The following is a 12926-nucleotide window of genomic DNA, read 5'->3' on the forward strand; positions in this document are numbered from 1 at the left end:
CGAAAAGGGCAAGGCCCTGAATTACAGGTTGCAGCATTACTAAGACTTCTAAAGAGTTTATTTGAAATCCAGTTGAGCCACAAGACGAGCCTGTCCTGATATACATATCTTCTCAGAAACTTTATTGAATGTGTGATAATATGCGGATAATGATTTATTGAGCCAGCTGTGCTTATTCAATAAAAATGTCTTAAACACATAGCAACTTTTGTTTGAAAAAAATGAAATTAAAATCTATAAAAGTGTGTGACCCCCAAAGAGTCAATTCTACTGCACGATAATGTTAAAAATAAAATAATAAATGTAATGACGTAGTTACTTATAGCTTAGCTTGTAATATATGTGTGCTTGAGAGTAGAAAAATGACCTTACAAAAGATTCTGAAGTTTCAGTTTTTTCCTAGCTTGGACAGGATTGTCTCCATTATCCCCAATAGGAAGGAGTACAATCTCTTGGCGTTTTTGTTGTTGTTGTTTGGGTTTTCTTGCTTCTCTTTCATGCCAAAGATGATTAGGGGGCTGTCTCATTTCTGGTGACAGAAATGGCTCTGCTCCCTGGTCACAGCAATGCTGAACATCTGCATTTAGGGGGAGAGAAGTGGACCTTGGCCGGTTGCTCCTGTGCTGCGCCCGTCAAACCCGTTCTGGGCACACTGTCTTGAAATGACCATGGAACATGGACTGAGAGCAGTGCCAGTGACCTCCCTGCAGAGGACACGGAAACCAATTGTGCAAGATTCTAAGTTACATTGAACTTCTAGACTAAAGCTGTGTCATCTGCTTTCTGCAAGGATCTTCATTGGGGTTATTTAATTCCCATTTTCTTTGTGCATATCTCCATTTCCTTGTCTATCAAGAAATAGTTGAAGGCTCTCATCTTCAGCATCCTTTTGTCATTGAAAAATTATTGCTTATTATTCTACACATAGCTTCTTGTGTTATGGAGTTTCTCTCTCTCTCTCACATACACACACACACATACACACATACATGCACAAATATACATATTATACATACACGTCTGCTCCTTACTTTTGTTCCTGGTAGTATATCTTGGAGATCTACTGAGTGTATATGAGTGTATATAATGCCTCATCTTCTTAGAAAGCCTGCCGAGTGTTCCATTTTATTGTTATTACATAACTTAACTGGTCTTCTTTTTCTCTTTTTAAAAAATTATAACAAAAACCCATTACCACAGTCTAACCATGAGAAAAACATCAGACAAACCCAAATAGAACAACAGTCTACAAAATAACCTGACCAGTATACCTCAAAATTCTGAAGGTCATCAAAAAACAAGGGAAGTCTGAGAAACTGTCACAGCCCATAGGAGTCTAAGGAGACATGACAACTAAATGTAATGTATCCTGGAAAGGACTCAATAACAGGAAAGGGACATGAGGGAAAAACTAAGGAAATTCAAATAAAGAATGGAGTTGAGTTAATAACAACATATCTGAATGGGTTCATTAATTGTGACAAATGTGTCACTCTCACGTAAGAACTTCATTATAGGGACAATTGGGTGTGATGAAATGTAGGAACTTTCTGTAACATCTTTACAGGTTTTTTTTTTTAATCTAAAACTATTCTAAAATAACAAATTGATTTTAAAAAACGTAAAGACTCCCTTTATGTACAAAAATGAAAGAGTGTCAAAACACAGCAGTGAAAAAAATCGCAATGAACAGCACGTCTACATAGTAGAGAGGGGAAATAATTAGTGTAGAGGGAAATCAAAAGTTTGAGGAACAAGCCATGCTCGTTTGTTTAGGTACCGTTTGTGTTTTCACCTGCTAGTGGCAGAGTTGAGTAGCCGTGACAGACCGCATATTACTATCTGCCCTTTTACAGACCCCCTGCTTCAGGGGGTTAAGGAGAGAGTGGGTTGCATAGGAACTGGAATAGGAACAGTACTTCTCCACATAGAGCTTTGCATATTGTTTGTTTTTCAAAATATCTGAATGCATAACCTATCAATTTTTTTTTTTTAATTTTAAGCCACCAGCCACTGAATCTCAGGCATCTGCTAACCTCCCTCTCGTGGTCTGCTTGTTTATTAGGACTCTTCAAAAATCCATCTGAACTCTTTGGTGACAGGAACCAATGATGTTACCCAAACCTGGGATCTATTACTTCCCCTGGGAGGTCAGCCACATTCCTGACGGGGGTGCACTGAGAACTTTCGGCAGGTGAGAAGGATCGTTTTCTTTGTCAAGGTGGGGGGATGTTCAAGTGGCTCCCCCCAAAAAAAACAAAATCGTTTTATTATAATCTCATCTAATTATTTTTAAATGCTAAAAAATTAATATACATTCATTGTGAAAAATGTCAACAATCCATAAAAGTGTCAAGAAAGCAAGCAAAAACGACTGCTAACCTTTTGGTGATCACTTTACACACTGTACATATGTGTATGTATGTATATATATGCGAGTGGGTTTGTATACACTATCTGTATACACATACACACAGATATATACCATGTTAGTCATATATTGCTGTGGCACAAATTACCCCAAAATTTAGTGGCTTAAAATGACAACAAAAGCTTATTATTTCATAGTGATTGTGGGTCAGGAACTTGGGAGTGGATTAGCTGGGTGGTTCTGGCTGATTTACTTACCAGATTGTAGTCAAGCTATTGTCCAGGGCTGCCGACATCTGAAGGCTGGTCTGGACTTGGAGACCTGATTCCAAGGTGACTCATTCACATGTTTGGCGAGTTACTGCTGGCTCTTGTAAAGACAGTTCCTCACAACGTCGATTTCTCCATAGGGCTGCCTATGGGTCTTCATAACATGACAGCTTTCCTCAGAACGAGTGATTCAACAGACAGAGCAATGAGGAAGCCACAGTACCTACCCTGGAAGTCACTCTCAGTCATTTCTGCAATATCCTGTTGGCTACATGGTTCACTGCTCAACAGGGTGCTAGGGGATATATAAAAGAATGCAAATCCCAGGAGTCACAAATCACTCGGGACTCTCTTGGAGACATTTACGTACATATAGGTAGAAATATTCTCACCTAAATGAGATCCTATGATATTACTAGATGGTACAATTTATTTATTTACTTACTTAACTGGATGGTGGACTTAATTTCATGCCAAGTATATAGATCTATGTTATCACTAAATATTAGGTTGGTGCAAAATTGATTGCAGTTTAAAAGGTTAAAAACAATAGCAAAAATCACAATTACTTTTGTACCAACCTAATAGATCTATTTTATTTCATTGCATAGATATACCATATTATTTAACCATAATCCATTTAACCAAAATCTATTGATTTTTGACAAAGACGTCAGTGTACTTGAGTGGGGAAAGGATAGTCACTTCAACAAATATTGCTGAACAACAAATGTTTCATGTGTTTATCCATTCAACAGAGTGCTACGGAGCAATGAAAAGGAACAAACTACCAGTTTACCCAACAACATAAATGAATCTTGGAGCTAGGATTGCAGATAGGATTCTCAGGAAAAGAAACTAGACACAAAAGAATACATGCTATTATAATTCCATTTATATGAGATGCTTGAGTAGGAAAACTCAGTTCTAGAGACCAAGGGCAGATCAGCGGTTGCCTGGGGTGGGATATGGAGAGATTGGGGCACAAAGGAACTTTTTGGGGTGATAAAAATACGCTAACTCATGACTGGGGTAGTGAGTACACCAGTGCATACTTTTGTCAACACTTATTGAACTGGTACCTTTTTTTTTTTTTTTTTTTTTGAACAGGTACCTTTTAATGCATGTAATTTATACCTCAACAATGTAGACTGAAAACAGTATTTCTGATTGGTTGCTGCCATTTTTATTTTGTCTGATCAGAGTAAGGCTGACGATCTTCCCTTGGATTTACTGGCCTCCCCAAACCTTTCAAGCTTTGTGGCGGTTGTGTCTATGGATAGAAACTTTCTCTGACTTCCAGGTTGTGTGTCTACGACATGACCCAGTCCCGAGTAACCCTGATGGCTCAGAGTGGATCTGACCAGCACCAGATCGTCATCTGTACCAAGTTGGTGGAGCCATTCGAAGCCCAGGTGGGCTCCCTGTACGTTGTCCTGGGGGACCTGGAGGACCAGAAGGGTAAGCCGGGGCCTCACACACGCTTTTTCACTCTGGGTCCTGGGTCGGGCAGTCTTTTGGGTGACTCGGTTAGCACTGGGCCCGGCTTCTGACCCAAAAGAGTCCCTCACCAAGGTTAACATTCCCTCCATTTATGTTTCTTGATTTACACTACCGACTTACTTTCTAAAAGTCACAGTGATTTTTAACTCAGGGTGAAATGCACTAGGAAAAAAAAGTAATTAAATGGTGCTGACTTCACTTCCATTTGATTTAATAAAAGTTCATCTTTATTCAGGCTAAAGCCTTTGCGTTCACAGAGCTTCTGCCCTCATAATTGATTTGAAACAGGTATCAGGAGGGCTGGGCGTGGGTACAAAAGGCCTTTGCCCACATGATTTTCACTTTGACTCGGCCCGAATCACCTGAGGCTTTCTCCTGCTCTCCTGGTCTTGCAGTAATTCTGGGGAGCTGCGGGGAACTGACTGACCAGTGTCTGGAACTCTAGACACCCCCCCCACACACACACATACATACAAATACAGAGAGGGGTTGAAACTAAGATGGGACATCAGGCCATGACAAGGGCAGGACCTGAGTGGACATTTAGAATTATTTGTAGGAAGAAAAAAAATGGGGAAAAAAGTTAAAGTATAAATTCAGAAAGAAAAACAAGGAAGACAGAGAAATTGAGAAAGAAAAAATGACTGCCCGATCGATGTAACCATGACCCAAGGCAGAGCGGTCAATCGCAGGCCTCTGCCGTGACACACAGGTAGCCACACTCTGAAGTATTGTGGCCAAAAAAAAAGAAAAAGAAAAATCGAACCTGAAGAATCAACCCCCAGATCAGGCAGCATTCTTCCTAGGCTCTGGCTAGTTTACCACTTACATGATAACCTGCATTTTCTCTCTTAAAAAAGAGTTTTCCCCAAGTTTCTAAAAGTCATACATGGTCATCATTTGCAACTGACAGAAGGAAAAAAAGATGACAATGAGCAGGGAGGGACAGAACCTGGGCTGAGCACAGAAGTGGGCAGAGGGGACATGGTGTGGCCGCTTTCAAACCTCCCTCTATGTGTCTGGCAAATCCAAAGTCATGTGGGGACACAAAGGTCAACCAGATACCAGTCATAGCCTGCGACAAGGTTGGCAGTTCTGAGGACAGACCGGAGGCCACCTGAAGTCATCTTTCTGAAATGTTTGTACAAAGAGCTTGCAGAGGAGATAGAAAAGGTGAAGAAATGCCTGCTGTGTGCCGAAACTCGCCGGCTATGTCACTTCTTGAGGCACCAGCCAGGGGCCCACGAGCTTCCTGTTCAGGGATGAAGGTGTTGGGGTGCAGCCTCTCCCCATTCTGCTCCAGAATCCCTAATAGAATTCCCAAGCTTCAGGTTGCTTGCCTACAGCACAAGGCTGCCTTGGAGCTCCCGCCAGAAACCTCATAAATCCCACCCCTTCTGGTTTTCTTTTACCTGATCTCTGGGGCCTGTGCTTTTCCATCTTCAAGCCTCCTTTTTATGCTCTGACCTTCTCGAGGTCCTACCTGAAACCTGGCTTTTTCCTTTGACAGCAGTTCCCCTTCCTCAGCTCCCACCTGGAGGCCTAGTGAGCTTCCCAAGTCACACACGCCACAGAGGTGGGGCCTGAATCCAGCTGGCTCCTCAGGTTTGTCATTGCTCACCTTTCCCCTTCCCTGTGGCCGACCAGTTCTGCCACCGTGTGATGTATCCCACTTCTGCCTCCTCCACCCGCAGCCACTCCCAGAACGGCTCCACCTCTGCTACCTGAAACCTCAGCGTGTATCTTTGTGCCTCCTCCCTCTGCAGCTCCAGCGGGACCCTCGGACTTTGGACCCCTGTGTTTCCTCCTGTCTTCTCTGTCCTTTCTTCCCCTCCAGCTGGACCTCACTATCCCTTCGGTTGCTTTCCTGGCAGAAGTTTCAACCCCTTGCCTTCCATCACTCCTGCCCGATTACACCCTCTTGGGTCCCACCCCACTGTTGATGGAAGAAATGGACAAAGCTCAGCGGGTTCCCAGCACAATGATTTCAAGGTCTCTTAGCTCACCAGGGCCCTCCATGCTGCCTGGAAATTCTCCCTCATGTCCCTGTCGACGCCCTCTTCTGTGATCCGCCAGTCACTGCAGACATTCACCTGGTACCCAAGGCCCCTGTCCCTTTCCGCTAATTACCTCCCCCTCCTACATCCCAGATGAAATTGAGGCCCTAGCCGCAGTCCCTCGTAAAATTATATGTATCCACACCCACCCGTAGCTCCTTTCCTCCAGAAGGGTCCCTCCTGCCTGAGGCGCGGCCCCTGCCAGGTGATCATGGCCTCCCTCCGAGGGGACTTTGCTTTCCCAACTGAACCCTTAACCTGTTACCACTGGTTCTTCCCTCTCAGCATATAAAGCACTCGAACCTCTTCCATGTTAAAATAAGGTAGGGCTGTCTAGCCCTACCTTGCTGTGACTCTCCTTCCCTTCACTGTCAAACTTCCTAAAAGAGGGTCTGTTTTCCATAACAATCCTCCCTTATCTCCTGCTCCCTCCTCAACCCACTGCTTTCTGACTGCTCTTGTGACTCAGTCCCTTCTTGCTCCAGAGTCTTTATCTTTGCGAGAAGAAATTCCCCTAAAGGACGATTTCTCTAGCTGTCTTGTTCGTAAACTCCTTTCTCCCTTCCCTGCTTTTCAAACGCTGTTCCTTTCATGCCATTGACCTTTTGCCCAGTTTGCTCTTTGTGATAATTGTCTTTCTTAAGCTCACTTCCATATTTAATAACTATGAATTTTCATTCCCGGGGAGAAACAACACGTCATCCACTATATAAATCTAGAAGGAAGGGTCTCCTCAGGCTGAGAGGAGGAACGACACTAGTGTAAGGAGAGTGCTGTGAAATGAAGCCGAATAACTAACGTCTCGTAGTCAGGAAACATCTGACCTCGGCTCCTATGTTTAGATTTTTAACTGTGAAGGAGACTTCTGATTTTTGTCCTTACTTGCCTGTCATCCTGAACACATGCAGCTACTCTGTGCAAACTACTGAGGGCTACATGTGTCACAAGAAAAGGTCTAGGCCTCTCAGTGCCAAGAGAAGTTCAGGCAAATACCCTGTTTGATTGATCAGTATAGATAGCCCAGCTATTCCTAAAGAAGCCTGAGGGATGCAAATCAAGTCTACACTGATCAATAGATCCAGATACTGTCATATGCCCACTCTACTCTAGGCCGTATAGCCTATAACCCAGCACTGGGGTCAGCAGAAGCCGACAACACACAGATGACCTCATGTTTCAAACGAGGTCATCTTCCCGTATTGAAGGATGGAATCAAGACAATCCAACACTCTGAATTCTGTCCCCACTCTGTGTTTAGTCAGTAAAGTGGCCTAGACTAGAAGGAAGCCTAGGCATAGACTTTCAAAAAGAAAAGAAAAAACGATTAGGACAAACCCCAGATCTCTTTCCTGTTTCACGTCACCTGAACATTTATGAACCTTTCTATCAGATCACACAGCATCTTCTGGAAGCCCCGCTAGTCCCTCAACCAGGGTGGCATGACTTGCCCCTATAAGGACACTCTCTCCTTCGATTTATTAAATATGGGGTTCTCTTTGCCCCAATTTCCAATGCCACTGGGTCCCAGGATGACCCAATGGGCCCTTCCCTTGGTACAAATGGAGGATGAGCATGGTAACTCCTCCACCCCAGGCACTTGGGACCTACAAAGAAGGTGGCAGGAATTAAGATGACAAGGGAAGGAAGTGGAAGGTACATCTCTCTGGCCCTTCCTCCCTGGAGAAGTGAAATTTTCAGGCTACCCCTAAGTTCCACACATGTGCCTACAGCGCATGGCGGGCCCACAGTTCTAAGGCCTAAGTGGACAAATTGCCAGCAGCCTGTGTGCCATCCCCCTTACCTGTGCCCTCAAAATTCAGGACTGAGAACCAGGTGGTGAGGAAACAGCTGAAATGCATCCGTCACTGCCAGTTCCTTCGTGTCTGTGTCTTTCAGATGGAGGTTCCGTGGTGAAGGCCCGGGTGCTGACATGTGTGGAAGGAGTGAATCTTCCCTTGTTAGAACAAGCCATCAAAGAGCAGAGGATGTACCAGCGGGAGAGGGACAGTAACCAGTAGGAAATGGCAGCTGGGAACCCCACCCAACTTGCTCCTGGAGCGAAGCCCACTGGGGACACCGGAGCTGCTGCAGAGAAGACTCCAGGGGCTTCCTCAGGGTGACAGCCTTTCCTGGAGCTGGAGAGAAGAGGGGAGGGGTTGTTCATTTGGGGTTGTCCCAGAAATGAGAACCTAGAGAGCAGGTGCCAAAGCCTGACACCTCCCTCCACCCCAGGAGACTGCGGGAGGCTGAGCTCCTGGGCGCTGGGGGGCTGTGCGTCGCGTGGAGTTATGGAGATTTCCAGAAGGACCTGGTGAATAAAGGCTCCAGTGGAAAAGACCTTGCTGTGTGCACGTGGTGCAGTGCCAGTCCTGGCCAGGAGGGGGAGCCGTGGAGTACGCAGCCTGCCGGGCGTGAGGCTGCAGGAGCGCAGGGTTTCGGGTGAATTCTGGGCTGGGGGCCTGACGGGAAGGGGCTGAGGGGCCCTGGGTACAGGTAAGGCGTGCAGGTCGCAGGGGGACCGACTCTACCAAGATTCTTCCCTCAGAGGAGGCTGAGCGTCCCCAAAGAGGCCGGTCCTAGCCCCTGGCACTGGTCCTGTGGCATAGAGCAGGACTTGGGTTTCAGAAACCGTTCCTGAACCGTGACCTCTGCCCCGAGCTGACCTGGGCGCCCCAGGCAGCCTTCAGCCCCCAGGGCCCGCAGAGATGGGGGCCTGTGGCATTCGAAGTTTGGGCCCTCCTGCGCTCTGTAGCCAGTCACCTTCCTGGCTGGGCACCAGGCAGGTGGCCTGGGGGTTCCTACCTGGTTTGGGCTGGGCCAGGGGCCACCCTTCTCCGAGCCAGTTTCCCAGGGATGGGGGTGGGGGCCAGGAGTTGTGCCTGAGCCTGGGCGTACTGGCAGGCAGAGCCAGGCCAGCCCTGGGGGCCAAACGCCTCAGAGCCAGGAAGCCAGGTGTTCCACGGAGGCTGGAGGGTGCAGCAGGGGCACTGGGTGCGGGGACGAATGCCCCAGGTGCCATCTGTTTTCCAGGCAGCTCTGCGGACATGGATATGTTCCAGAAGGTGGAAAAGATTGGAGAGGGCACCTATGGGGTGGTATATAAGGCCAAGAACAAGCAGACAGGGCAGCTCGTGGCTCTCAAGAAGATCAGGCTGGACCTGTGAGTGCTGGGATGGCCCCGGAAACACCCCACCCAGAGGTGACCCCCAGGCCGGAGCTCCCCCATCCCTCCCTCATCTCGGGGTTTTATATTCAGCTCCTTTCCCGAATGCTGCCCAGTTACACTGGGACGGCCACAAGGTGCAGCCCTCACTTGTCCTAACCCCGACCGGGCTTTGCGCCGGGCGCCTGGTTGTAATAAGTATGTGCCCAGGAGCACAGCACCCCATCGCTGAGGGATGGGCCCACCTTACAGAATAAGGAACACGAGTACTCCCCCCAGGGCACAAGCGCCCTTCTTGGCTCCCTGCCTCCACTGCTGTCTGCTCCTTTCCTGCAGAGAGACCGAGGGGGTCCCAAGCACTGCCATCAGGGAGATCTCTCTGCTCAAAGAGCTTAAGCACCCCAACATCGTCAGGTGAGGTGGGGGAGGAGGCGGGGAAGCTGGGCCTGTCAGTCCACCTGGGAGCCACATCCTGACTGGTGTCACCCGGCCAGGCTGCTGGACGTCATGCACAAGGAGAAGAAGCTGTACCTGGTGTTTGAGTTCCTCAGCCAGGACCTGAAGAAGTTCATGGACTCCACCCCAGCCTCCGAGTTCCCCCTTCACTTAGTCAAGGTGCGAAGGGAAGGACAGGGAGGCCACGGACGCCTGGCGCAGCTGGCCCCACGTCCGCTCGGCGAGCTCCTTCTCACGTTCACTGTTCCAGAGCTACGTCTTCCAGCTGCTGCAGGGGCTGAACTTCTGCCACACTAATCGGGTCATCCACCGAGACCTGAAACCCCAGAATCTGCTCATCAGTGAGTTGGGTGCCGTCAAGCTGGCTGACTTTGGACTGGCTCGAACCTTCGGGGTGCCCCTACGTACCTACACCCACGAGGTACCGCAGAATGAAGGGGAGAGAGGGGCAGCCGAAGGGATGTCCCCCATGCCCTCAGCCACCGTGAATGATGCTGTTTTCTTGTCCCCACAGGTGGTGACGCTCTGGTATCGCGCCCCAGAGATCCTCTTGGGCAGCAAGTTCTATTCGACAGCTGTGGATATCTGGAGTGCGGGTTGCATCTTTGCAGAGATGGTAGAGAGAGGCACAAACATGGCCACGGGAAGGCCCCAGGCAGGGTCCTACTGGGATGGGGGTGGGACTCTTGATTCTCCTATTAGAAGGGGGTTAAGGGGCATTTGGGACGGGTTAAAGGACTGAGCAAGAGGGCCTTATTCCAGAAAGACCAGGATTCTTAACACAGCCCTTGGAAAGAGATATTGAAGGTGCCTGCCTGGTATGGCCTCTTATCTGGTATTGGATTCCAAATAAGGGAGTGGACGCCACAGCTTCTCCTCACCCCCATTCCAGGTGACCCACAGAGTCCTGTTTCCTGGTGACTCTGAGATTGACCAGCTCTTTCGTATCTTTCGGACCCTGGGGACACCCAGTGAAGCTACGTGGCCAGGAGTCACCCAGCTGCCTGACTATAAGGGCAGCTTCCCCAAGTGGACCAGGAAGGAGTTAGAGGAAATTGTACCCAATCTGGAACCGCAGGGCAGGGACCTGCTCATGGTAGGTACAGATAGGAGGCAGGGGAGGGCAAGAAAGGCCTCCTACCTCCAGCCGCTGCTCCAACCAGAAGTGATCCTTTTGGTAGCCAGTGTCTTACGTAACTGGCTCCTGCTGGGTCCAAGCGGGTCGCTTTGCTGACCTCTGTACACACTGGCTTTTCCCTCTGTTCCTGTGCATATTGATTGTCCCACCTGGAGGCCTCTGCTGTGATAAGTCCAATGTTTCTGTTCCCTTTTAAAACGTCTGTCTTCTAGTTAGCTTTGTGTTTACGCTGAATCTTGCTCCTTTTTCCTAAGTTGCCTTATGTTTTGGGGAATTTTCACTGTGGACGTTTTCACCCATCTAAGTAAGCTGTAAGCTTTCCCCAGCAGGGACTACACTCCGACTGCCTCAGGAGTCCCCACAGTGCCATCCACAGGGGGTACTTGCTGTGCAGAACAGGCTGTTTCCTGCTGCCTGGGCACTGCCAGGCCTCACCCCGCTCTCCTGTTGCACCATCTTGATGCCTTGGGCTGGCCCAGGCCAGACTGTCCAGAAGGCCTTAGGCAGATGATTCATCGTTGCCCACAAAGACTCAGAGCCACATTTCCCTTTAATCTGGTGCTGGATCTGAGGAAGGGGCAGCAGTTTCATCTTCAGGCTAAGTATCCAGCTTTACACAGCCTTCCAGCCAAGGCTCCTGGCACTGTCTGTCTTGGCTACTCTGAGGCAGTGGGTCCTTGTACATCCTGGCTGACTCGGAGTCCCTGCCCATCCTCAAGTACACTCCCTGGCAGGTTTGGCCCCTGACTTCCTGATACATACAGAGAAGTCTGTCTCAACTGGTAGTGGGCTGGGCCTGGAAACCTCAGTAAGGTAGGGAGAGACAGACTGAGCCCCAGTGGCCTGAAGGAGACCGGGGTGACTCAACAGGGCTAGACCAGAACTAATTCTGCCTCCACATTTCAGGAGTGTCTTCAAGCTGGGCTTCCTGTAGTTCTGGGTCTGAAGGTGGAACTTTGGGGTTTGGGGCCTTCCAGCCCGGTTTTACCTGGGAGGGAAATTCCTCTCACAACCATGGCCACACCCAGGCCCCATCTCTCCTCCTCCTTCCTTCTTTCCTTCACAGCAACTCCTACAGTATGACCCCAGCCAGCGGATCTCAGCCAAGACCGCCCTTGCTCACCCATATTTCTCATCCACTGAGATCTCCCCGGCTCCCCACCACTGTGTGCTGGAGCGTTTTTGCCGCTGAGAACGTGGCCTCAAATCCTCTCTCCAGCTGCTGCCTGAGCTGCCTCTCCACGCATTTCCCAAGAAAGAAAATATATCTGGGAGGAGCAAAGCTCTAAGGAATTTGGAATCAGCTGTCAGAGGGCTGAGTTTGGGTTAGCCCTGCCTCAGGTTAGCAAGTTCCTGTGCTGTTTGTTGGGTTTGACGGTGCCATTTCAAGATGGAGGCACAGAAGCCCCATGTATGAAGCGGTTAGAGACTGGGTCCCTTGGCACTGGAACAACAGGTGCCAAGGAGAGCGGGAAGCCTGCCCCAGCTGCCTGCCAGGTACTCCGGTGACTTTCACCTGCCCAGCCCTCAGCGGCAGTCAGAACCTGAGGGAAAGGGTGCCCCCTGCTGGTCTTTGTGGCTGTAAAATGTTTGGGAGAAGAGTTGAGTTCCTGTTAAGAGACCCAAGTTAAGAAGCAAGATGAGGAAGAGAGGGGATATTTTCCTTGTCTCAGGGGAGGTCGGAGTGTGTGGGTCGTTCTAAGTAGTTGTCATGGAGGATGTTACATTTGTTTGCCTCTGGCTTTAAGATCAGGAAATAAAGGTGGTGCACTCTGAGTTTCCCCGTGGTTTTCTGGGGCAGCAGGAAGGACAGCAGGAACTTGCCATTCATGGTCTTCCGCCAGCTTATCCTTCCCAGAGTCAAAGGAGCCTAGCCCTCTGAGAGCACCTGTTTCCTGGGAGGGCCAGTGGACATGTCCACTGCCCACCTGGGAAGGAAGCAGCAGTGGTGCTTTTTGTGCTCATGTCC

General features: G+C 48.9%; 2 protein-coding genes across 2 annotated transcripts in view; both read left to right on the forward strand.

Moving 5' to 3' along the window:
• The window catches only part of TEN1 (TEN1 subunit of CST complex), a 13449-nt gene extending 4918 nt beyond the window's left edge, over positions 1–8531 (forward strand). The window contains exons 2-4 of the mRNA XM_081027529.1: positions 2066–2194; positions 3944–4101; positions 8097–8531. Of these exons, the coding sequence (XP_080883655.1) occupies positions 2109–2194; positions 3944–4101; positions 8097–8218 (366 nt within the window). The 5' untranslated portion in view covers positions 2066–2108 and the 3' untranslated portion in view covers positions 8219–8531. The remainder of the gene's footprint in view (positions 1–2065; positions 2195–3943; positions 4102–8096) is intronic.
• CDK3 (cyclin dependent kinase 3) lies at positions 8472–12732 on the forward strand. The gene is made up of 7 exons (XM_081027528.1): positions 8472–9360; positions 9700–9777; positions 9858–9978; positions 10070–10240; positions 10334–10435; positions 10712–10915; positions 12024–12732. The coding sequence occupies exons 1-7, from the start codon at positions 8906–8908 to the stop codon at positions 12147–12149; spliced, it is 1257 nt and encodes a 418-aa protein (XP_080883654.1). The 5' UTR covers positions 8472–8905; the 3' UTR covers positions 12150–12732.
• The last annotated feature ends 194 nt before the right edge of the window (positions 12733–12926 follow it).

Source organism: Rhinolophus hipposideros, assembly GCF_964194185.1.
Source record: "Rhinolophus hipposideros genome assembly, chromosome: 20".
NCBI classification, from domain to species: domain Eukaryota; kingdom Metazoa; phylum Chordata; class Mammalia; order Chiroptera; family Rhinolophidae; genus Rhinolophus; species Rhinolophus hipposideros.

Bases quoted from the DNA above. Each gene is read 5' to 3' on its own strand.
- CDK3 (XM_081027528.1), top strand. From the start codon at position 8,906: ATGGGGGCCTGTGGCATTCGAAGTTTGGGCCCTCCTGCGCTCTGTAGC. The intron at 9,979-10,069 runs GTGCGAAGGGAA...TCACTGTTCCAG, and splicing joins TCCCCCTTCACTTAGTCAAG to AGCTACGTCTTCCAGCTGCT. The intron at 10,436-10,711 runs GTAGAGAGAGGC...CCCCCATTCCAG, and splicing joins GTTGCATCTTTGCAGAGATG to GTGACCCACAGAGTCCTGTT.